The sequence below is a fragment of the Sebastes fasciatus genome, chromosome 21, assembly GCF_043250625.1.
Source record: "Sebastes fasciatus isolate fSebFas1 chromosome 21, fSebFas1.pri, whole genome shotgun sequence".
In the NCBI taxonomy this organism is placed as follows: Eukaryota; Metazoa; Chordata; class Actinopteri; order Perciformes; family Sebastidae; genus Sebastes; species Sebastes fasciatus.
The window spans coordinates 17,724,807-17,747,840 of NC_133815.1; the positions used below are offsets into that span (position 1 = coordinate 17,724,807).

The 23,034-nt window shown below is 39.4% G+C and overlaps 2 protein-coding genes across 8 annotated transcripts; one reads left to right on the forward strand and one right to left on the reverse strand.

Moving 5' to 3' along the window:
• Nucleotides 1-996: 996 nt before the first annotated feature.
• Nucleotides 997-8,794, reverse strand: thtpa (thiamine triphosphatase). 4 transcript variants are annotated; one of them, XM_074621816.1, is made up of 4 exons: nucleotides 8,746-8,794; nucleotides 2,376-2,445; nucleotides 1,600-2,097; nucleotides 997-1,498 (listed from the first exon to the last, which is right to left on the reverse strand). In XM_074621816.1, the coding sequence occupies exons 1-4, from the start codon at nucleotides 8,782-8,784 to the stop codon at nucleotides 1,398-1,400; spliced, it is 708 nt and encodes a 235-aa protein (XP_074477917.1). In that variant the 5' UTR covers nucleotides 8,785-8,794; the 3' UTR covers nucleotides 997-1,397. The 4 variants fall into 4 exon arrangements, with proteins under 4 accessions (XP_074477917.1, XP_074477918.1, XP_074477920.1 ...); XM_074621817.1 differs by having other exon boundaries at nucleotides 1,600-2,094; nucleotides 8,746-8,789; XM_074621819.1 differs by lacking the exon at nucleotides 8,746-8,794 and adding an exon at nucleotides 3,661-3,817 and having other exon boundaries at nucleotides 1,600-2,094.
• On the forward strand, nucleotides 5,121-20,671 carry zfhx2 (zinc finger homeobox 2). 4 transcript variants are annotated; one of them, XM_074621815.1, is made up of 6 exons: nucleotides 5,130-5,257; nucleotides 9,355-9,513; nucleotides 12,049-12,109; nucleotides 12,315-12,387; nucleotides 12,515-16,713; nucleotides 17,582-20,671. In XM_074621815.1, the coding sequence occupies exons 5-6, from the start codon at nucleotides 12,616-12,618 to the stop codon at nucleotides 18,005-18,007; spliced, it is 4,524 nt and encodes a 1,507-aa protein (XP_074477916.1). In that variant the 5' UTR covers nucleotides 5,130-5,257; nucleotides 9,355-9,513; nucleotides 12,049-12,109; nucleotides 12,315-12,387; nucleotides 12,515-12,615; the 3' UTR covers nucleotides 18,008-20,671. The 4 variants fall into 4 exon arrangements, with proteins under 4 accessions (XP_074477912.1, XP_074477916.1, XP_074477914.1 ...); XM_074621811.1 differs by lacking the exon at nucleotides 12,315-12,387 and having other exon boundaries at nucleotides 5,121-5,257; XM_074621813.1 differs by lacking the exons at nucleotides 5,130-5,257; nucleotides 12,315-12,387 and adding an exon at nucleotides 5,545-5,692.
• Nucleotides 20,672-23,034: the final 2,363 nt, after the last annotated feature.

Below are 23,034 nucleotides of genomic sequence, written 5' to 3' on the forward strand. Positions count from 1 at the left end.
TGCTTCCACTCATCTATTTCTACAGCATACCATTGGCAACACTACACTTTTAAGTTATCTCATTATAATGAGAAAACATCTGTTGTTATTGTAAAAAAAAAGTTTTGTCAATTTAACTAGATTATTCTCTCATTTAAAGGAACAGTGTGTGACATGTATGGGAGTCTATTCACATCTATATTAGTGTATAATCACCTGAAAATAAGAATCATTGTGTTTTTGTTACCTTAGAATGAGCCGTTTGTATCTACAGATCTCTTCCTTCCTCGGCCGCCATGTTTCTACAGCCCAGAACGGTCAAACCAAACACTCACTCTGGAGAGGGCCATTCACATTTTTGCGTCAGCCAGCCACCGTAGTTCTTCTACACGTTTGACACACGGGAGCAAAGCAATGTACTGTTGTGGACGGGAGCAGCAGAAAAACTTATTTTAGCCACCTACAAGAAAGGCCCACCTAAAAAAAAATCAATATCAGTTTAAGTGTACGCTCTGGGTAGAATAGGACCAGATCTGGGTAGAATAGGACCAGATCTGGGTAGAATAAGACCCGATCTGGGTAGAATAGGACAAGATTTGTGTAGAATAAAACCAGATCTGGGTAGAATAAGACCAGATCTGTGTAGAATAAGAATAGATCTGGGTAGAATAGGACTAGATCTGTGTAGAATAAGACTAGATCTGAGTAGAATAGGACCAGAGCTGAGTAGAATAGGATCAGATCTGTGTAGAATAAGAATAGATCTGGGTAGAATAGGACCAGATCTGTGTAGAATAAGACTAGATCTGAGTAGAATAGGACCAGAGCTGAGTAGAATAGGACCAGATCCGTGTAGGACCAGAAAAGGATCAGATCAGGGTAGAATATATTAGGACCAGACCAATGATGTCATTGGTCTGGTCCTAATGATCATAATAACTACTCATCACTAATATACTGTATGGGTTTTTTCATTTTATTTCTTTTCTTCAAAGAAAAATACAACACGATCAAATGCTTTCCAAAACGTTCCCTTTATACAATTCAACAGGTTTTTCTTTCTCTCATTCAGAACATATTGAAGACACAGAATCCATTGAGTTTGTTTTTGTTGCAATTTGTGTGAGGTTGACCCACATTTTTAGGTAAAATGCCTGGATTATATAGGACACAGCCGCTGAGCACCCCGCAAGTTTTAATTTCAAGGACCTAATGCTGTTTTCTAAAGTTTCTAATTCAGGAAGTGTCTTGAGAGATTCAGGTCTGTATGGTGATTAAACACAGTGCATCTTTACATTTTTGTTTTAATAAAAATAGGCTTTCTAATACATAATACCCCAGTAAACAGATATGACTATGTACAGTACATTTTAAAGACTATTTATCCCTTACAGTTACAGATAGTGTATAATAATGTCTTACAAAATATGTTCACTCAGTAGTTTAGCATAGTGCTCTGGGTGATTTCTCTGGAGGTAAACATGCATTTTCCCTTCAACTCGCTTATCTCCAGTCAGACCTGTGAAGAAGAAGAAGAAAAAATATTTATAGAATGGAAATTGATATCTTACTTGATGAATATAAAACATGATACTGAATGCGTTTTTATTTAGAGCTCACCCAGCTTTCCAGCCGCTCTCTCGATCTTCTCCAAGGCAGACTGCACATCTCCTCCCTCTGGAACTAGGACCTCTATCTCTCCCACGTGGTAGCCAAAGTCAGCTTGGTCGAGATCTATCTGCACCCCTTCCTCCTCTAAAGTGAACGACCGCCGATCTGTTGTAAACTTTGCGAAGCACACTAGATTAATTTTGCTCAGCCAAGAATCCTCCTCCTGTGAGTGGCTTGCCTCTGTCTCTCTGTCCTCACAAACATCTTGTATGACCTCTTTCACTCTCAGTTGAATTTCAGGCAGATTGGTTATCTCCTTGTAGCGGGAACACAGTGCTGCCGCTTTAGATTGTTCCTCAGACGTCTCTTCTGTCCCGTTGACCGTCGTCGGGCACTTTAACTCCCAGTATGCTTGACGTTTACGCAGCCACATGTCCCTCAGAGTCAGGTCAAACTTGGGGGTGTCAAAGTACTGGTCACAAAACTGCCGCTGACCAACACACACTGCTGAGTAAAAGAAGCAGGAGGAGAGATGGATGATTTAAAAATGGATAAATAAATATAAAAATACTAACGAGGCTGATACAGATAATTAAACTTCATTATTAACAAGAGACAGATTGTTAGTGTCACCACAGTTACAGTGCAAATCACAGCAATTAGTGTCATTAAATGAATTCCTTCAGTGACCATTTGGAAGTTGCTGCGGATCACAGCATCAGTTAAATGCCTCACTTCTAAATTCACCCATGCGTAAATGTGTGGTAGACAAATTAAACACGTACCCCCGATCTCCTCCAGTGTTTTCAGAGTGTCAGCATTGCACAGAAATTTTCTTTCCACTTCCACACTCATCTGAAATGACATAGTAATAAGATCAACACCTACAATAGTGTACGATTACAAATCCAGCTAAAGACTGCAAGCTTTAAGACTGATGTTAATCTTTTTAGTAAGTAACCTAATAGGAAGGTGTACATTTCATATAAGAATGTGTTTTTTTTAATCATTAATTAAGAAGGCATTGACCATATTAAGAAAAAAAAAGTTTTGGGTATTTTGTTTTTTGACGCTTTTTCTTAGAAAACACCTTACAAAGTTTACACTCAAGATTAACAATAGCAGGGATCACTTATTCTAACACCTAGTCAAGATGTCAACATCTTGATTCCATTTTTTAAATGTATACATTAACCAATGGTAAAAAACAACAACAACTAAGTACATTTATTCAAGTACTGTGCAGTAAGTAGAGTACGGTTTTGAAGTACCTGTACTTTACTTGAGTACACACATTTTTATATGCTACTTTTTTTTTGCTTTGAACGACTATGTTTCAAATGGAAATATTGTACTTTTAGCTCCAACAGCTGTAGTTACTAGTTGACATTGTACATTTTTTATTTTTGTTTGTAAAATTATATAAATTATTTAAAGTTACCTTAACTTCAACCTGCTACATTAAAATGCATTTGACACAGTAATGAACCAGTAATGATAATATAATGGAACTATATATACATACATACATACATACATACATACATACATATGCATTTGACAGTGACAAACCAGTAATAATAATATATTACAACTACACATACACACACACACACACACACATATTCATAATATTATAGTATTAATATTATAATAATATAAATCCCTTCTGATTTTTATGAGTAATATTTGTGGTATTACTTAAGTATAATATCTGCTTACTTTTTTCACCACCACTACATTCAAACTTTATTTACTCTGGGTTCTCAAAATTTTAGCTTGGTTGGTTTTTGAGAATTTCATAGTTATCCTTTTTAGTATTTTCAAGACCCATTGTAAACTGTCTCTGAATGCTCAAAACTAAACTGTTACTGTTGTATTCAACTATATTACTATAAAGTAATATAGCAGGTAGCTTCCTGTAGCCGCACCTGTGACATTATAAATCAGGGTGGATTCATTCAGCTGCTGTTGTAGACTCATACATGAACTACGAGTCAAAATCACCAAATTGAACAATAAAGTTAAAGAAAAACCATCATCCATGTAGCGACCCGCACTCTCACACACCTTCACAAGTTAAGTCCTGAAATCCAAGTAATTCGGCATCAAAAGCAGCTACACATCAATCCCATCAGCCCATACACGTCAGCGAAGTGTTGTTGTTTTTTTTGCACAGGCGCAATTAGAGCCACCTATCAGGGTGTTCAGGAACATCACTTCCTGTCCCAGTAACGCAGAGGAGCACATACAGATGGTGCAGCTTTAATCCTCTCTGCTGCTTCATGCATATTTATTGCACATACTCGACTGTTGTGATGTGCGCCACACCTATCATTTGATTAAAAACACATCACAATGTGGTCGCATGGTGCTGAGTAATGATATCTCTATTATTCAGCCTTAATTAACTCAGCACAGTCTTTGTGTTGGCACAAATTGGCAGAATGGGGATTTTTTATTCACCATTAATGTAAAAACGAGGATTTCACATTAAAGTAAAATAATGTTTTTTATTATTATTATTTATCATGCATTTTTTTCTTTTTCTTAAATGTATTGCTCAATAAATAATTTAATCATACATTAATTAAGATAATAATCGAATTTCTGCTGGGGTTACATAAGGGATTTGATTTCACATTAAAGGGGATTCCATGTAATCTAGGCATTGAAATGCTTCTTTTTTTTGGAAAATTATCTATCATGCATTTTTTCTTTTCTTAAATTTATTGCTTAATAAAATAATTTCAGCATACATTAGCTAATAATCTTAAGGCTACATAAGGGATTTTAATGTAAAATTTCACATTAAAGGGATTTCAATGTAATCTAAGCATTGAAATACTTTTTTTTTTTTTATTATCTGTCATGCATTTTTTCTTTTTCTTAAATGTATTGCTCATAAAATAAATCATTTCAGCATACATTAGCTAGTAATCTTAAGGTTACATGAGTACAGTCTTTGTATATCATATCTCTTATTATTCAGCCTTAATTAACTCAGTCTTTGTGATGTGGTCCAAGTTGGCAGAATGGGGTTTTTTTTATTCACCTTTTAATGTAAAAACGAGGATTTCACATTAAAGTAAAATAAATAAATACTTTTTTTTCTCATTTTTAATTATACATCATGCATTTTTTTTTCTTTTCTTAAATTTATTGCTCAATAAATAATTTCAGCAAGTTGGCAGAATGGGGATTTTTTATTCACCTTTTAATGTAAAAAAGTTCACATTAAAGGGGATTCCATGTAATCTAGGCATTGAAACACTTTATTTTATTAAATGTTGTACAATCTATCATGCATTTTTCTTTTTTCTTCAATGTATTGCTCATAAAATAAATAATTTCAGCATACATTAAGCTAATAATCCTAAAGTTACATAAGGGATTTGATAGCCCTGTCTCTGTCTGTCCCCTATCTGAATGTCAGCAATCAGCCTAGGGGGGAGCTGTGGTCTGTTTACTAGACTAGAGGAGAAGAGGGGAAGGAGAGAGGGATATAATGAAGAGAGGGAGGGGGAGAACAGGAGAGAGAGAGAGAGGGAGAGAGAGAGAGAGAGAGAGGAGGGCAGGCAAAGAAAACTTTTCACTTCTAGAGGAGCCACGGAGGAAAGCGTGTGTGTGTGTGTGTGTGTGTGTGTGCGCGCGTGCGACCATGCAGGTAAGAATTCGCTAATTGCTTCCGAACTTTAATTAATTAAAAACGTCGATCGCGTTAATTGTGCTGTGTTGTGAAGCGCCTTGCGAAATGGCCTTGCGACTAGAAAACGGAGCATACTAATCCGATCTCTTATAGAAACCCAACATTAAACCCAAACTTTTTCTCTGTCTCTGCTTTCGCCTGCTAGTCTCTCTCTCCTAACACCACCTAACACCACCCCCATCGTCGAGGCACGTATACTCTCTTCTCCTAGCGTCTAATTCCTGCGCCAATTACGCATCGAAAGCTGTAATAAATGATAGTTTACATGGCCATGTGTTGCACCGGGAGTGTTTAAGGTATGGATTAGGACGCGTCAATACGGGATAAGGGGTGCTGGGCTGTGGGAGAAGAAGAGGAAGAGGAGGAGGAGGAGGAGTGTGTTCTAACACATCTGTAAGCGGAGAGCTGCTCCACACGTTCATTAATTAGACTGGCTTTAGTCCGGCGGTTGCTAGGCCTCAATTTGCAGAGCTTGTTGAGTAGCAACCAGGCGGCGGGGCGGTGCAGCGCTAGATGCCCGGCTGGCAGTGCACAATCACAGGGGTAAGGTTAAACTCGAGGCCGAGGCTTTTTTACATAGTGTAATAGTGAGTTTGTCTTGTCCTGCTGGGTGAACTCTGCTCTGCTCCTCTGTGTGTGTTATTGAAGCTACCTTGAACCGAGTTAGTAGAGCAGGGAGTAGTTAATTATCTGAATGCTAAAGTAGCTTAGCATAAGTGACACGACTGTTATTAGCTCAAATGTTTATCATTTCTAACAACCGGTCCGAGGCTTTAACAACGGAGAAGTGGTGCCACTGCGGGTGTTTGTTGTTTTCAGTAAACTATAACTGTTAACCAGCTCTACCAGAAAGACGACTGGCTGTGTTAATGCGACGTTAAGAGGAGCAGGAGGGGGCTTCTTCTCTCAGCCTAGCTAGGCTAGCTAATTGATTCCTCTCTGGCTAATTAGACTGATCATTAATTAGCCAACTATGAGCACAGCAGAGACATTTGGGTTATATCTTTTGGCTTTTTTAATTATGAAACTCGACATGAGGATTCTTGTAAACGTGATGTACACTCTGCAGATGTGTGGACTTGTCGAAACATTATCTTGGTCATATATAAGCCTGCTAGCTGGCTAATTGGTGTGACGAGGAAGTGAGGATTTGTAGCTGTGTTGGTATGTTCTCCTCGTTTTGGTTGCATTTTGCGATCATGATTGCTTGCAGAACAATACGGCAAAACGCTGTGTACTAGTTGTCTATTTTGACTATTTGATCGTGCACATCGAGCTTTATGCAGCATATTTAATATATTGGTCAAAACTGTGGGGAAATAAGTGGTTGGAGAGACTCATTATAAATACAGTGCATGTTATGATTTAGATTGAGTGTTACTCCACTGCATTTAATACATTAGTTTGTTGAAAGTTGCAAAAAGGTATGAAACAACGGATCTTGAAATCCAGACTAGAACAGTTATTTGTGTATTCGTGCACGTCGAGCTTTATGCAGGATATTTAATATATTGAGTCAAAACTGTGGGGAAATAAGTGATTGGAGAGACTATAGTTTTTGTCAATACCGTGCATGTTATGATTTGGATTGAGTGTTACTCCACTGCATTTAATACATGTCATGTGCACATGTGATATCAGTTTGTTGAAAGTTGCAAAAAGGTATGAAACAATGGTATCTTTTATCTAGAGTTTACAACAGTAAACCTAATGAAAGCATTAGATGCATGTTCCTTTACAAAAAGCTGTGTTGTGAAATCCAGACTAGAACAGTTATTTGATCGTGCACATCGAGCTTTATGCAGCGTATTTAATATATTGGGTCAAAACTGTGGGGAAATAAGTGGTTGGAGAGACTCATTATAAATACAGTGCATGTTATGATTTGGATTGAGTGTTACTCCACTGCATTTAATACATCAGTTTGTTGAAAGTTGCAAAAAGGTATGAAACAACGGATCCAGAAATCCAGACTAGAACAGTTATTTGTGTATTCGTGCACGTCGAGCTTTATGCAGCATATTTAATATATTGGGTCAAAACTGTGGGGAAACAAGTGGTTGGAGAGACTATACTTTTTGTCAATACAGTGCATGTTATGATTTAGATTGAGTGTTACTCCACTGCATTTAATACATGTCATGTGCACGTGTGATATCAGATCAGTTTGTGGAAAGTTGCAACAAAGTATAAATCTTGTATCTAGAGTTTACAACTGTAAACCTAATGAAAAGCATTAGATGCATGTTCCTTTACATTACAAAGTGTTGATTTATTGTGCAATTTGTTACTGTCATTGTAAGACATAGTGAATGCTTGCAGAAAAATCGAGACTAGTGGTCTATTTTGACTAACAGTTATTTGACGGTGCACGTCGAGCTTTATGCAGCATATTTAATATATTTGGTCAAAACTGTGAGGAAATAAGTGGTTGGAGAGACTCATTGTAAATACAGTGCATGTTATGATTTAGATTGAGTGTTACTGCACTGCATTTAATACATCAGTTTGTTGAAAGTTGCAAAAAGGTATGAACCAATGGATCTTGAAATCCAGACTAGAACAGTTATTTGTGTATTAGTGCACGTCAAGCTTTATACAGCATGTATGTTCCTTTACAAAAAGCTGTGTTGTGAAATCCAGACTAGAACAGTTATTTGATCGTGCACATCGAGCTTTATGCAGCGTATTTAATATATTGGGTCAAAACTGTGGGGAAATAAGTGGTTTTGAGAGACTCATTGTCAATACAGTGCATGTTATGATTTGGATTGAGTGCTACTCCACTATATTATGCATTTAATACATGTCATGTGCACATGTGATATCAGATCAGTTTGTTGAAAGTTGCAACAAGGTATGAAACAATGGATCTTTTATCTCTAGAGAGTTTACAACAGTAAACCCAATGAAAGCATTAGATGCATGTTCCTTTACATTACAGTGACATACCAGTAATAATAATCTAATACAACTACACACACACACATATAGATCATATTATAGTATTAATATTATAATAATATAAACCCCTTCTGATTTTTATGAGTAATAATTGTGGTATTACTTAAGTATAATATCTGCTTACTTTTTTCACCACCACTACATTCAAACTTTATTTACTCTGGTTTCTCAACATTTTAGCTTGGTTGGGATAGCAAGCCTTTTTAGTATTATTTTTTTATTTTCAAGACCCATTGTAAACTGTCTGCGAATGCTCAAAACTAAAATGTTACTGTTGTATTAACTATATTACTATAAAGTAATACCGCAGTATAGTAGGTAGCTCCTGTAGCCGCACCTGTGTCATTATAAATCAGGGTCGAATCATTCAGCCCGAGCTGCTGCTGTAGACTCATACATGAACTACGAGTCAAAATTACCAAAATGAACAATAGAGTTCAAATAAAATCGCCATCCACGTAGCGAACTGCACTCTCACACACCTTCACAAGACAAGTCCTTAAATCCAAGTAATTCGGCATCAAAAACTGAGCAACACATCAATCTGATCAGCCCATACACGTCAGCAAAGGTTTTTTTTGCACAGTCGCAATTAGAGTTGCAACAAGGTATGAAACAATGGTATCTTTTATCTAGAGTTTACAACAGTAAACCTAATGAAATCATTAGATGCATGTTCCTTTACATTACAAAGTGTTGCTTCATTGTGTAATTTGATACGGTCATTGCAGACAAAAGATTTGGGAACCTCCCTACAAAACATGGTTAATGGTGAATGAAACTTCAAAGACCTGTAAGAGTGGGATACTGATCTAGGATTAGTTTTACTGTTTAAACGGGACACGGCGTGCCTATTAAAAAGATATGGTAACTGACTTCTGATTGTGGTTTCAAATAGTTAAATGCATCAAAGCATGATAAGTGCTCGTCACCTAGCTAAGGTGTGTAACCAATAAGTAAGAGTATACTTTTATCTTGGTGGGTGCAGCTCACATTTTCCTTTGTTTCTCTTTTCTGTTTTGCATTTGTGATGAATAATAACGGCTCCAGAAAGAGTAGGATTCTCTAACATCTATTTTTTGTTTTGTTAGGAGGAGTCTGGAGAGACAGTGAGCAGTGAAAGCAATGGAGTGGCAGAGTGGCTGTGCCCCCTGTGCCAAACAGGGCAAACAGACAGACCTTCCCTGTCTCTACATCTCACTGAGCAACACAGCGTACTTTCATCTTGTGTCGACAAACTGCTGGACATTGTAAGTACGGCCGGGCTATTCTCCCTGAAGGGTAGAACTTGATTACTTTGGGTAGTGCATCAATTATGTGCGTAATGTTTAATGAGCCCACTTGTTGCTGGCTGATATACAGGGGTTGGACAAAATATCAGAATGCCTTGCAATGCTGTGGCTCTGCAGTAAATACAAATTATGGGATGCGGCAAGGAAAACTGCATTAGCAAAGAGGAACAGCAGTCAACTTTTTTTTGAACAACTTTCACCAACATTTAAAATGACTCTTTAAAAACGCATGAGCTTCACCAAATCAGTATTCACTGCTGGGCTAGTGTATTATAATTTGTTTTACTTTGTAAATGTCCACCCTCTGTAGTATATGTTATGGTGTATGGGTATATGAGAAAGAAACCCTTAGATGGATATCTTTATTAAGCCCCTGGTTTGGTCACTCATGCAACATTTGAAAAACACACACACACACACAGAGACACAAATAAGTCGGGCACGTTTTAGTAAACCAAAAAGTTTATCCTTTGACGTTCCAATGTGTAACTATTGCTGGGTAATAACATATGTTATTACCAGGTTATAGCATATGTAAGTGCTCATCAGAATTCATATCTAAGTTTTTCTTTTTTTATTCAGCTGTTTTATCAAAATACAATGATGTCTATCTAAACATAAAATGTCTATTACATTTCTTAATAAAAACATCAGCTTAACAAAGTAATGTTCAAGATTATTTACACACAATCGTGAAAATATACACTTACTTATGCATAATCCATTAATACATTAGTTAGATGAGTAATTAGTAGTGTGAATTGGGACAACAGTTTTATGACATACTGTTTAATGACTTGTTTGTGCAGATTCACTTTTGGCAGTCAGCATTTTAGTAGGGCTGTCCAGAATACCATTTTTGGGTTATGAAGCTTCGGTGAGAAATATTTAAAGGTATTCGAAGCTTCGGGACAGCGCTGCTGCTGCACTACTGTACACAGACGCACCTCTACACATAACAAACAGCAGTATCCGTCAGAGAATAACTAATAATTATTAATATTAAGTATGAATAATGTTGTGGGATTATTCCTTATTTCATGGGCTATTTTGGGATTTATACATTATTATTTTTTATTATTATTTTTATATATATATATATATATATATATATATATATAAATAAATTTAAAAAAAGCATTTGAATACTGATTTGGAGGTTGATTACCATGGCAACGGTCAGCCCTACACTTTAGTGTTAGTGTTAATTATTTTTAATAGTTTGAATATTTGTATGTTTGCTAAGGTAACGGTACACAAAAAATTCCCGGTTCGGTATGTACCTCGGTTTTGGGGTCCCGGTTCGGTGCGTATTTAGTACAATAGAGAAAACAAAGAAAATGCAAAAAATAACTTTTTCATTTATTTTGAGAATGATAAACATTCAACTGTTGCTCATTGGTCCTAATTCTTAGTTTATCTAAGGCACTCAAATACTGGCACATTGTCAATAAAAAATAGGTAAATAACAGAAACGTCTCTAATGTAAATGTAACCCAATCAATAAATTATTGGATCAATAAAATGTTTCTGATTCGGTAATGTCCCATCATAAGACTCTGACCTATTGATCATTCCTGAACTGCATCTTGTGCTCGTTCATACAGGGCAGGCACAACGGACTGACTGTAATGTACACGTGAAGGCACATTATAGCGAGGCTCAAAACACTTTGACCATATGCTTTAATTCTGTATCGCCTGTGGTCACACATGTAGCGATAAACACTCTTATACCATCATTGGCACGATCTGAATCTGCAGTAATCTGCGGAGAGAAGGACCCGCAGTCCAGTCTGTTTTTGTTTCATTTTGCCCGACACTTTGAGGTGACACCGTTGTAAATTAAATGTTTGAAGTGTATCCACAGACATAGCCGCTTTCAGTTTAGCAGTGTCGGCATACAGTTTGACTTAAATTGTTGTCAATTGAGCTTGACTAACCGGGCTAAACCAACTAGCATGCTGCCAAAACTTTCCCGGATTAAACATAATCGCGCGCTAGAATTTCTGTTCTGCGCGTGCGAGTAGGGGACCTAAACAGCTGGGTGTACCGAAAGGATGCCTCATACCGAACGTCCTATACTGAACAGCTCAACAAAAAAAAACCTATTGTTTGGATTAACCAGCCAAATATGTCAGTGTGAAAGTATTTGCTGAGTACAGATCAAATTAGAAAAAAATTAGCACCTCAATGCACACACTATTTGTAACGGGTCCATAACAATTTAGTATGTTGAGTGTTAAGAAATAGAGGGAATCTTATTGGTAGATGAAGTGATCAAAGACTGCGTAATTTATACCCTCAGGGTAATTTGTAAATTAGAGGCTAGCCAAGTTTGCTATGTGTAATATAACCACACATCAATGAGTCACGCCCAAATGTTGTGCTGCTCCAAAGCTACATAGCATTCAGCTCATCTGAAAGGAGGCGTTGCAGAGTTAAAGTTTGCTATGGGGATTTTGTTGACACTCCTTTAATTTTCTTTTAACAGGCTGTTCTGAAACAGGGTGCCATTGGAGGAGTACAGGACAAAAGTGCTCTGAAGTCTTTAGGTGAGTGTAAAAAATACTTAAGAAAATCACAAAAGAGCACTGTAAAAACACACATGCGTCCTTTTCTTCATGTTTTTTAAATAACATTGGAGAAGTGCAGTAATAAATGCCCTTTTTTCCCAGCCAAAGCTGATTTAGTCCATAAATTGATTATTATAATGTGGATTTTTGTGTGGCACTAAAATCGTGTTGTGCCTATTTCAAGACTATGTAAAGAAAAAACAAAGAAAGGCATTATAGATGGAAAGTTGCCCCTGATGTGGTTTGGCTGGCTGCAGGTGGGTAAAAAAGGTTGATATTTACTGATAAACTGTTACATTCAGTATGCAAATGTGCACTTCTGTTATCAGTTAGACCTCCATTTATGAGAACATAAAAGTTAAACCTGTGTATTCATTTTACCAGGTGCCGAATCTTCACAACTGAAGCACGCTGAAGACGTCTGTTCAGATCCCTGCCAGTCTAGTGAGAGTTCAGACGCTACCCAGACGCTTGGAAACAAAGAGATGGAGGAAGAAAGAATAATGAAACAGGAGGGAGGTGAAGCTGAGCCAGAGCCAGAAGAGGAGGGAAATCCACTCACAGGAGCCAAACAGCAAAATGCAACTGAAAACAAAGAAATCCCAGACGGTAGTGAGAAGTCAGTTGTTAAAAACGTTGCGCCAGCTGAAAATAACACCCAGTCATTCAAATGCAATGCCTGCCTGGAAACTTTTCCTGGCAGAACTGCCTTGAAAGTTCATTACAACTCTGCATCCCACATTCAGAGGATGACAACAGGCTCTGTAAAACAAGGTGGGGACATTGATCCCCCGGCCCCCTCAGTTCCTGTGCTATCTCGGCCATATATATCAAACAAACCCTACCAGTGTGCTGTATGTCGAGTCTCTTACAATCACGCCATCACCCTCGAGAGCCATATGAAATCTGTGTTGCACCAGACCCGCAGCAGAAATGCTGGAATTGCCGCACTTGCTGCAAACAGCGCAGTTTCCACTGCTAGTTTGGGAGGTACCACCACCAGCGCTCTAAACACTGTAGTGACCACATCTGGAAGTGGAACCAGTCAGTTAGTTACCACCACCAACTGCACTGCTCCCGGGACCTTGATGGTGACTACCACAAAAGACGGAGAGCAGATTCAAACTTCCCAAGTGGCTCCCTCCCTCCTCACCTCCCCTGTGGCCTCGGCTCAGGCGGTCTCAGCCTTTCTCACCCTCCTCACATCTAGTCCCAACACCCTCTCGCACTCCCTCCTCCCCTCCCTGTTCGCGGCCGGTGCTGTTCCTGGTGCCGCCATGTCTCAGCTCGTGCCTCAGCCTCAAATGGTCATGCCCTTGATCTTGAATGGGCTCCAAGCCCAAACCCAGCAGCACCAAGAGAACCAGCAAGGCCAGCTCCTAGCCCAGTGTGTGCCATTTGTAGGTCTCAGCACAGCCCAGCAAGCCCTCCTAACCCAAAGACTTAACAGCTTACAGAACCAGTGGCCCTCTGCAGGAGTTCCAACAAACATACAGCTCTGCCAGGAAGAGCAAAAACAGACTATAAAGAGTGAGAGAGAACAAAAAAGACAGGACAGTGATGAGACAGCTGAAGAGAAGGTCTCAGATCAGATCAAGGACAGGAATAGCTGGACTACAGAGAACATTAAAACAGAGAAGCTTAAGGATGAGGACAGTAAAGAATCTGCACAGTGTCCTAATATAGAAGGCAAAGTGGAGGTTGAGAATAATGAAGACAATGGGAAGGCACATAGAGATAGCACAACAGATGGAGACAGCTCGACTAATCAGTTGGACCTGGAAGGTGATAAAGCAGCTAGCCTCAATCTCTCCCCAGCGGGCACAGAGAAGAGCCTCCGCAATAAGAATCTCTCGCCTTCTGCATCTGTGCCCAGCAACTATAGCCTCAGTCCTTTAAATTTAAACCTTACACTTAGCCCTGATTCCACTCCTCAAAAATCACAATCGGGCACGAGCCCTTGTGGCTCTCTTGGCACCCCGAAATCCAGCCCGAGGACAAATGCCTTAACTAGCAGTCAAGCTCGACCCCATTGTAATGCAATGGGATCAATTTATCCAGACCTTCCAACGCTGTCAGAGTTCCAGTCGGAGGTTCTCTGGGCGTTCTTCGAGTCGCGTAGTGAGGCTGATGCTGCGAGTCCTCCCCGCGAGGACTGCGAGGCGCTGGGCAGAGAGGTAGGGCTTTCAGAGGAAGAGGTACGCAAATGGTTGAGCCAAGCCAGACATGCAAAACAGAGGCAGAGGGCGGCAGAGATGGAACACCTGCGACGCTTGGCAGGGTATACAAGGCATGCCCAATGTTCAGACAATGACTATGATGACGAGGAAAGCTCCCTGGTTATAGCAGAAGGTGAGGATGACGTTGAAGCGTCAGGTAGTCAGGCAATGGATTTGTCTAGTACAAGAGGGAAACGCAGACGGAGAGTTTTGGGAAGGGAGGGTCAGGGAGATTCCTGTCTTACTTCTGACTCAGAAAACGAGGTATACACCTCTGTCATTGTGTCGGATGAGGAAAGTCAGAATGGGTCTATGAGGGAGGGTCCTGAGAGCCCTGCTAAAGATGAGTCACAGTGGGAAGTCCACGGTGATAAGGGGCCAATGGGAGGAAAGGTCTTGCGCTCCACAACTGTGTTTCTCTCCGATGCAGAGGATGAGTATGAAGATGAGGAGGGTGGAGGGGGTCAGAGGGCCAAGAGGAAAAAACGAAAGGGGGAGTTTGAGCGTGACGAGGTGGAGGTGAAGAAGGAGAGACAGGACCCAGATGTGGATCTGGAGTTGGAGGCCCAAGGGGATCCCCCACAGTCCCACGCTGAGATTCCAACCAGTGCTCTTCACTCACTTCCCCTGTCCCTTGCTCCTTTTTCTACTCAGTTCCTCAGCCCCTATGTCCTCTCTCTTACTCCTTCGTTGATTGATGGGAGTAAAGTACCCATCTTTACTAACCCACCAACTATCACACGCTTCTCCAGCTCTCTTCTCTCGCAGTCTCTCTCCTCCCACAGCCAAACTTCCCACTACCTGTCCAACGGGGGTGACTGTGAGTCCGCTCTGGATCTCAGCATGGGGAAAAACAATAAATCTGCTTCTTCCTCATCATCTATGGCTGATAAAATTGCAGCACAGAAGGGACAGCTGCTAGACGGGCTTGGCTTGAGGCCCACATCCAAAGGTCTGGTAGTCGTCCAGGTGAAGCCCGAACCCGTTACTTCCATGCTCTCTTCCAACAGCAGTATGAGTCTGGTGCACTGCAACAACATGACAAAGTCCAGTATTTACATGAGGGCAGCAGAGAAAATGAACGCCACACTAATGGAAAGGGAGCGAGAAAAGGAGAGGGAGAAGGAAAAGGAGAGGGAGCAGCAGCAGAGGAAGTCCAAAGGAAAAAGGTATCGGGATATGCGACGTTCAAGGACCATCATTCAAGCTGAACAACTTGACATTCTGTATGGCTGCTATTTCAAAGACCCGAATCCTGGGAAACATGAGTTTGAACAGATTTCAGAGTGGGTCCACCTTCCAAAGAAGGTTGTTCAGATTTGGTTCCAGAACATGAGGGCAAGGGAACGAAAGGGCGAGGTCCGATTCATCAGTGATGGGACCCTGGCGGCGGTTGGCAAACCTCTCATCAAATTTACATGGCCTCTTTCCAAACCCATTTTCTCCAACAAGCCAGCTCCAAATAACACTGGGTGCATTACAACTACTCCAATTGTGCGCACCCTCATAAAGACCGAGAGGGAGCAAGTAAAGGAGCTGGGCAAGCCTATTGTGGTGAAAAAAATTGCTCCAGTTCCTATCAAGCCCAAGGAGATAGTTTCCTCTACCACAGTGTCTACTGTGAGCAGCAGTGCTTCTGCAGTGCCAAAGACCAAGCTCGAAACCACCAGCAACATCACAATGGTCAAAGTTGCACCCAAAGTCAGCACCCCTGTCCTTTTACCACCACCCAAGGAGCCAATCCCCATTGCCCCACGGCCGGCCCAGAAACGAAAGCTAGAAGAGGAGAGCGAGGAAGAAAAGACTGATGAGGAGAAAGACAATGAGAACGAGATTGGTCCTGGACCAGGGACCACTAACCGCATGGTGCCCAAAATGTCCACAACTCCCATCAACAGCAGGCCTCCTGCCACAACAGTGGTGCCACAAAAACAGAACGGGCTCAACTACTGGACCCCCAAGATCCCCATTAAGATCAACACTCTATCGAGAGAACAACTGGCTCTTCCAACACACGCGTCTCCTCGTACCATCCCCCCTCCTCCCACCCCCAGCATTGCGCCAGTCAGCCCGAATACACCCAGCTTTGCCAAAGTGGCCAGCCCCTCCACCCCGATGCTAGCTAAATCAAGCCCGACGGAAAGCAGCTTTCTTCCCCACTCATCCAGCCGTAGGCCACGCACACACTTGTCCTGCCTACAGCTGTCCATTCTGCAGTCCTGTTACGAGACCTGCGCCCACCCTAATGCCATGGAGTGCGAGGCGATCGGCACCGAGCTCAACCTGCCGCTCAAGGTGGTGCAGATCTGGTTCCAAAACACCAGAGCCAAGGAGAAGCGCTGGAGACTGCAGCAAGAGAAAATGGTAAGCTGACAAGTAGATGTACAGTAAAGGTTTTTTAAAAAGTCTTTGGTACAAAATCACATCATTGTTTATACAGTAAGAAAGACAAATCACAGCAAGGTAGGTCACTGACTTTTTTCTTTTTTTTCCTTTTATTGGCATCACATTGTTGCTTTGCATCTTTTATTCTAGGGTTAATTTTATATTGTATGTTTACTTTCGGTGGAATCAAATTGTCATGCACTTGTTGTTTTACTAAATTTAATGAAATTTCATGAATGATTTCAAGCAAATTGTACTTAAAATCAGGGCTGCACAATTTTCAAATCGCAGAATGAGGAGGAAATCAGTATTTGTTAAAGGTGAAATGTGTGTCAAAATACCATTCTGAATTCTACAGACTTAAGAAAACAAAATGTTTGGTACAGATCCCCACAAAAATCACACCAAACTCATTTTACTATATTTTTCAATAGAATTGAGAATAATTATGTAGATATTATCATTTCATCTCATAAATATCGTAAATCATATAGAAATTGCAATATCAGTCAAAATAATTGCAATTAGATATTTGAAAAGTTGTTTTCTGCATAGCAGTGGTGCACAGTTCATTATTTAATTCATTAATTGTGATAAAAATCGTGTGTTTATATACTTTTGTAGTACTAGTATTGCTTAGTTTTGTATTCTCAAACTATTGCTCAAGAACACATTGTCTGTAAAAAAATGTAATCAAAATTAAATATTGCTGTCAAAAATACAGAATTGTGCATGTTGCAATTATGTAGATGGTTCAGTCAAACTTGTAACAAAATGTGAACTTTAAATGATATATGACATTAAACCACTCTGGTCCTGTCTATCCACCCCACCTTCCCATTTCCAGTCTCCTATGGCAAGTGGAAAGGTGGACATGAGCTCAGGAAGCTACCTGCAGTACAACGCTCTCAAAGCCAATCGTCCCATCCTGCCCAAACCTGTTCAGCTCACCGTTACTGAACCTCCAGCTACCCCGATGGCCGGCCAGCCAGTGCCAAAGGAGACCCTGACAGGCCGCTGTGACGCCTGCAACGTCTCCTTTGAATCCCGGGCTGCAGCGAGGGCCCACGTCTTCTCCCCGCGTCACCTGGCAACCCTGAGAACCACTAACTTTGGCCAGCCCACGACGCTCGTCAACAAGAACGGAACCGGTAACGGCGGACCTGGCAGCATCGTGCCGGGCTCACAGGTCCCTCACTCCACTCCGGTAACCAGCACCGGAGGGGAGCTTGTTATCGAGTCGCCTCCACCGACGGCCACCAGCAACAGTTAAAGACTCAGATCAGGATTGGTCTGCACACTGACTATTCTTGGACCCATTTGGGCTCCTCAGATTTTAATAAACAAATTTGAGCACTAATCCTCAAAAGCTAATATTCTTTAGTTTTTGAAGTTGGCTCCCCCTGCACCTGCTATCCCTTGCTCAACCTTCACTGACTCAAAATCCATTAATCTATAAAGTTCACCTAAAATCCAATACAACAGCAGACTATTTCCATGCTGCTTCACACTAACTCAGTTGCTGTCTGATAAGTGATGAACACATCTCAAGTCTCCCTCAACCTTCACACACTTTATCCAAACATTTTTGGTCCTAAGCCTGTGGTTATATATTACCTTTCTTCAATGACCTTCCTATAATTTGTAAAGGCATTCTTGCCGTGCTTGAACTGTGCTACCCTAAAGACTGATGCAAAAGTGTTTCCTCTTTTGGAAGTGGCCATTTGATGGTAGGCCTGGAAACTTTTTGGGATAATAACATAAAATAACTCCCAGTTTTCTCCTGTGGAATTGTTTTTTCTCATGCCTACTTTCACTTCTAGGGCAAAGATTGCTTGGATATAATATGACTGGACTGAACCATTGGGAGAGGAAGAACTGGTATTGACTGTCACCTTTTTTATTTGCTACAAGAGTGTGATCTGAAGAGTGTTGTGTCCACTTATTTGGGATTTTAAAAAAAAAGAGGTACTTTAGAGAGAATAGGGCTGTTGAATTGTCCCCATTTACATGTTTTCACGACAATCCAAATAGACAGGGCAAAAAGAGAGGCTGAGGAAAGTAGAATCTTGGCATACCGCACTTTGACACATTTTACATTGTTTGAAATGTTTTTAAGCATTCTGATGCAGGTGTATTTTTATGAAAAGATACATTAATGCATGTTGGATTCCTTAATATAAATCACGTGAAATAAATTTTTGCTAGTCTAATGAGACATGCTTTAGGTGTGAGCATAATATTGTGCAAGAAGCAGACCTGGGTATGTAAATGAAGAGCTCTGTGGCAAAATGCTTTTATATCCATCTTTGGGGAAATATCTGAATGTCATATTCTGTATCTAGATCATAGCAAATCCTGCCTGTGAAGTCGTCAGCATCCTCTTGGCCAAGGACTATAATTACATATGTACCAACTATCTTGTTTTTTTAAACATTTTGTTGATCCTGTGTATTTCACTTTTCCTCAAAATGGTGTATATCTCATTTTGAAATGCAGCTCTTCAAACCTGTTGGGGGAAAATAAACGCTTCCACCCACTGTGGGTGTGTTTAGAAATATGACCGCCTTAAGACGAAACCCCACCAGGTATATGAATTCAAGCCCAATGTAATCAATTTCATCCTCACCTGGCTCTGAGGGTCAGACCGATTTTCTTAAATTTACAGTTTCCTTTGCCACGAATACTGTGCATAAGACAGGAAAGTTAAGTACTCATTTTATTTGCTTCGATATTTATACAAATGCCAATAGAAGCAATTAAAAACTGGTGTAACAGATTTATATTTAGGTCAAAAGCCAAGCCTCTAGAAATATTAAGAGAACAGGGCTTGAAATGGGCTGTTCCCCTTACTTTTCCCTCCCTCGTTTTGTTCAGTTTTGATACAGAGTTCCTAATTCTGGTAATGTACGTGCTGTGAAATGAGATCTCATATCTGGAAACCATGACAAGGGAGAAAGTTGGGTATTACTAGTATCCTCAAGGGACTAATGAATACTCGAATACTACTTTCGAATTGAAAGCAAATTTGGGAAACATTAAATGTGTTGACTGAGAGCTAATAAGATGGTGCTGTGTTGAAGGACACATAACATACTAAAGATGTTTTCCTTCGAATTAAGTTGTATATTAATGTTACTATTGATAGTTTTAACAAAATGCAAAACTAAAACGAACTTTTGTAAAGAAATATATTAAAAAATAACTGATATTCCAAAGTAATCCTCCCTTTGCTTTCTGTCATTCAAAAACCAAAAAGCAATCTTGAGGTCGACAGAGAGCAGGAGAGGTGTTCGTAAAATGCAAACTGTAAAGGACATCCCACGGCTTGACACTTGCACTAGTCCACAATTTTTGCACAAGCTACAGACATTTCAAATGAACACAGCCATTAACACGACATTAAGAGTCACTTGGTGTGGTTTTTTGGAACGAGGAGGGTAACAATGTCCTTTCATGAGTAATAATTTGTACTCCTGTTGGAAACTGTATCTTGTGTGTAAAGCAAGGACTGGAGTGCTTTAACTTCAAGACTGGGATTACACACACGCACACACACAGACACGGTGTTGCACTGTCCAAACTAGATAGGTTTTTATGGAGATCTGCTTTTTATTCTCTTACGTTTCATTGTCACTTTGATTATCACTATTGTTATAACTGTACTACTACTTATACGATTTATCATTACTACCCCATCACTGTTTTTTGATTATTATTGATCCATAATGGTTTTTAAATGCCACCTCTCTGCTCAAAAACAGTATGGTATTCCTATGAATATTGAACAATAATAGTGGCAGTGTTGTTATGAATTGTTAGATTTTTGATTAAGCTTATTTCTTTTCCTCCTCACTTGTACCGGCCTTTTTTGTGTTTGGTCTCCATTATGCTTTCTTTGATATACAGAAAAAGAAATAAAATCAGTTGAACAACAACGCCCTATGTGTGATTGCGGTGCCATTGGGGGGCATGTGTTTGTACTTTTTTTGTGTTTTCAAGATTCAACATGTTTATTGTCACGCCGGTTATACAGATACAATCGTGTGAAATACTTTTTGCTGAGAAGCTCCATTAAAATAATAAGTTATATTACAATTATAAAAGGAAATACTTCGCACAAGGGCATATTAAGACCATATGTGTGTGACGAGGGTTTAAATTCTTGATATAGATCTTTTTACCTGAGGGGTATATTTTAAATAAAGGTCACTCAGGTTACACTGGAGGAGACAATTTTATATGACACTCAAAAATGTGCCTGGAATTAATTTGCTGAACAATTTTTTATTTTTTTTTATTTCAAAATGACAGAATACATAGTAACAGCAGAAAACATTAAAAATATTTACATACAGAATTAGCATAGCGAAAACATAAACAAGGAGCTATGCCAAACAAAAGGACAACAGAAATGAAACAACCAACATAAAATAAAATAAAAAAGACCACGCGAGTATGACAATAATTTCACTTAAAAACTAAAGATATTGCACACATTCATTGTTTTCATTGCTTTTTTGTTTTGTGAGGAAGAAGTTGTTGACGCATATAATTCCATTTCTTTCATAAATACAAAGAAATTAGGCTTTTTTTGGGTAAATTTACACTTGTGAATGTGGAACTTCGAGAATTAAAATTAAATTAATAAGAAAAAATGCATTACTGTCTTTGTCACTGTAATCATAGCAACCAAATATAATATTTCTATAGTACAGTGCAAAATCAGAGAAAATATTAACAAGTATAAAATCATTGACATGTTTTCCACAATTCACATGTAAATTCACAGGACCAAAATAAATGAGAGCAAGTTTCAGGATGTGAATCGCAGAAGGAACAATTTACATCTATGTCACTCTTTAACTTTTTAATTTGCTGAACAATTGGTTTGCCAATTTACAGATACAATCGTGTGAAATGCTTTTTACTGGGAAGCTCCATTAAAATAATAAGTTATATTACAATTATAAAAGGAAATACTTTGTACAAGGGCATATTAAGAACATATGTGTGTGACAAGGGTTTAAATTCTTGATTATAAATCTGAGGTTTTACCTGAGTGGCAACAACAACGCATATGTCTGATTGCGGTGCCATTGGGGTATGTGTTGTGTGTGACACGGGTTTAAATTCTTGATTATAAATCTGAGGTTTTTACCTGAGTGGCAGTATTTTAAATAAAGGTCACTCAGGTCACACTTGGAGGAGACAATGTATATGACAAACTCAAAAATGTGCCTGGAATTAATTTGCTGAACAATTAACCAATTTACTCTCTACCACTGACAAGGGGATAGGATTGACAGAAATGTAATCCAATTAATCATGTGTTTGTACTTTTTTGTGTGTAACAACGGTTTAAATTTAGGTTTTTACCTGAGTGGCATATTTAAAATAAAGGTCACTCAGGTCACACTTGGAGGAGACAATTTATACAACACACTCAAAAATGTGCCTGGAATTAATTTGCTGAACCACTTTACTCACCACTGACAAGGATATGATTGACAGAAATGTAATCCAATTAAAAGCACACATGCATGATTTGGGAACTGGAAAGTCCTGGCGCGATTATCCAATAGATTCACAGTTCAAGATGTTTATTGCCACGCCAGTTATACAGGTACAATTGTGTGAAATGCTTTTTGCTGGGAAGCTCCATTAAAATAATAAGTTATATTACAATTATAAAAGGAAATACTTTGTACAAGGGCATATTAAGACCATATGTGTGTGACAAGGGTTTAAATTCTTGATGTAAATCTGAGGTTTTTACCTGAGGGGCATATTTTAAATAAAGGTCACTCAGGTCACACTGGAGGAGACAATTTTATATGACACACTCAAAAATGTGCCTGGAATTAATTTGCTGAACAATTAACCAATTTACTCTCTACCACTGACAAGGGGATAGGATTGACAGAAACGTAATCCAATTAATCATGTGTTTGTACTTTTTTGTGTGTAACAACGGTTTAAATTTAGGTTTTTACCCGAGTGGCATATTTAAAATAAAGGTCACTCAGGTCACACTTGGAGGAGACAATTTATACAACACACTCAAAAATGTGCCTTGAATTAATTTGCTGAACCAGTTTACTCACCACTGAGAGCGGATATGATTGACAGAAACTCTAATCCAATTAAAAGCACACATGCATGATTTGGGAACCGGAAAGTGCTACGCGATTATCCAATAGGAGCACTCCATACACCAAAGAGGCGGGTCTAGAATCCTCCGTGGACCAATAGGATTGCGAGTTTTCCGCCCGCAGTGATACGTTGACTCCGCCCCCT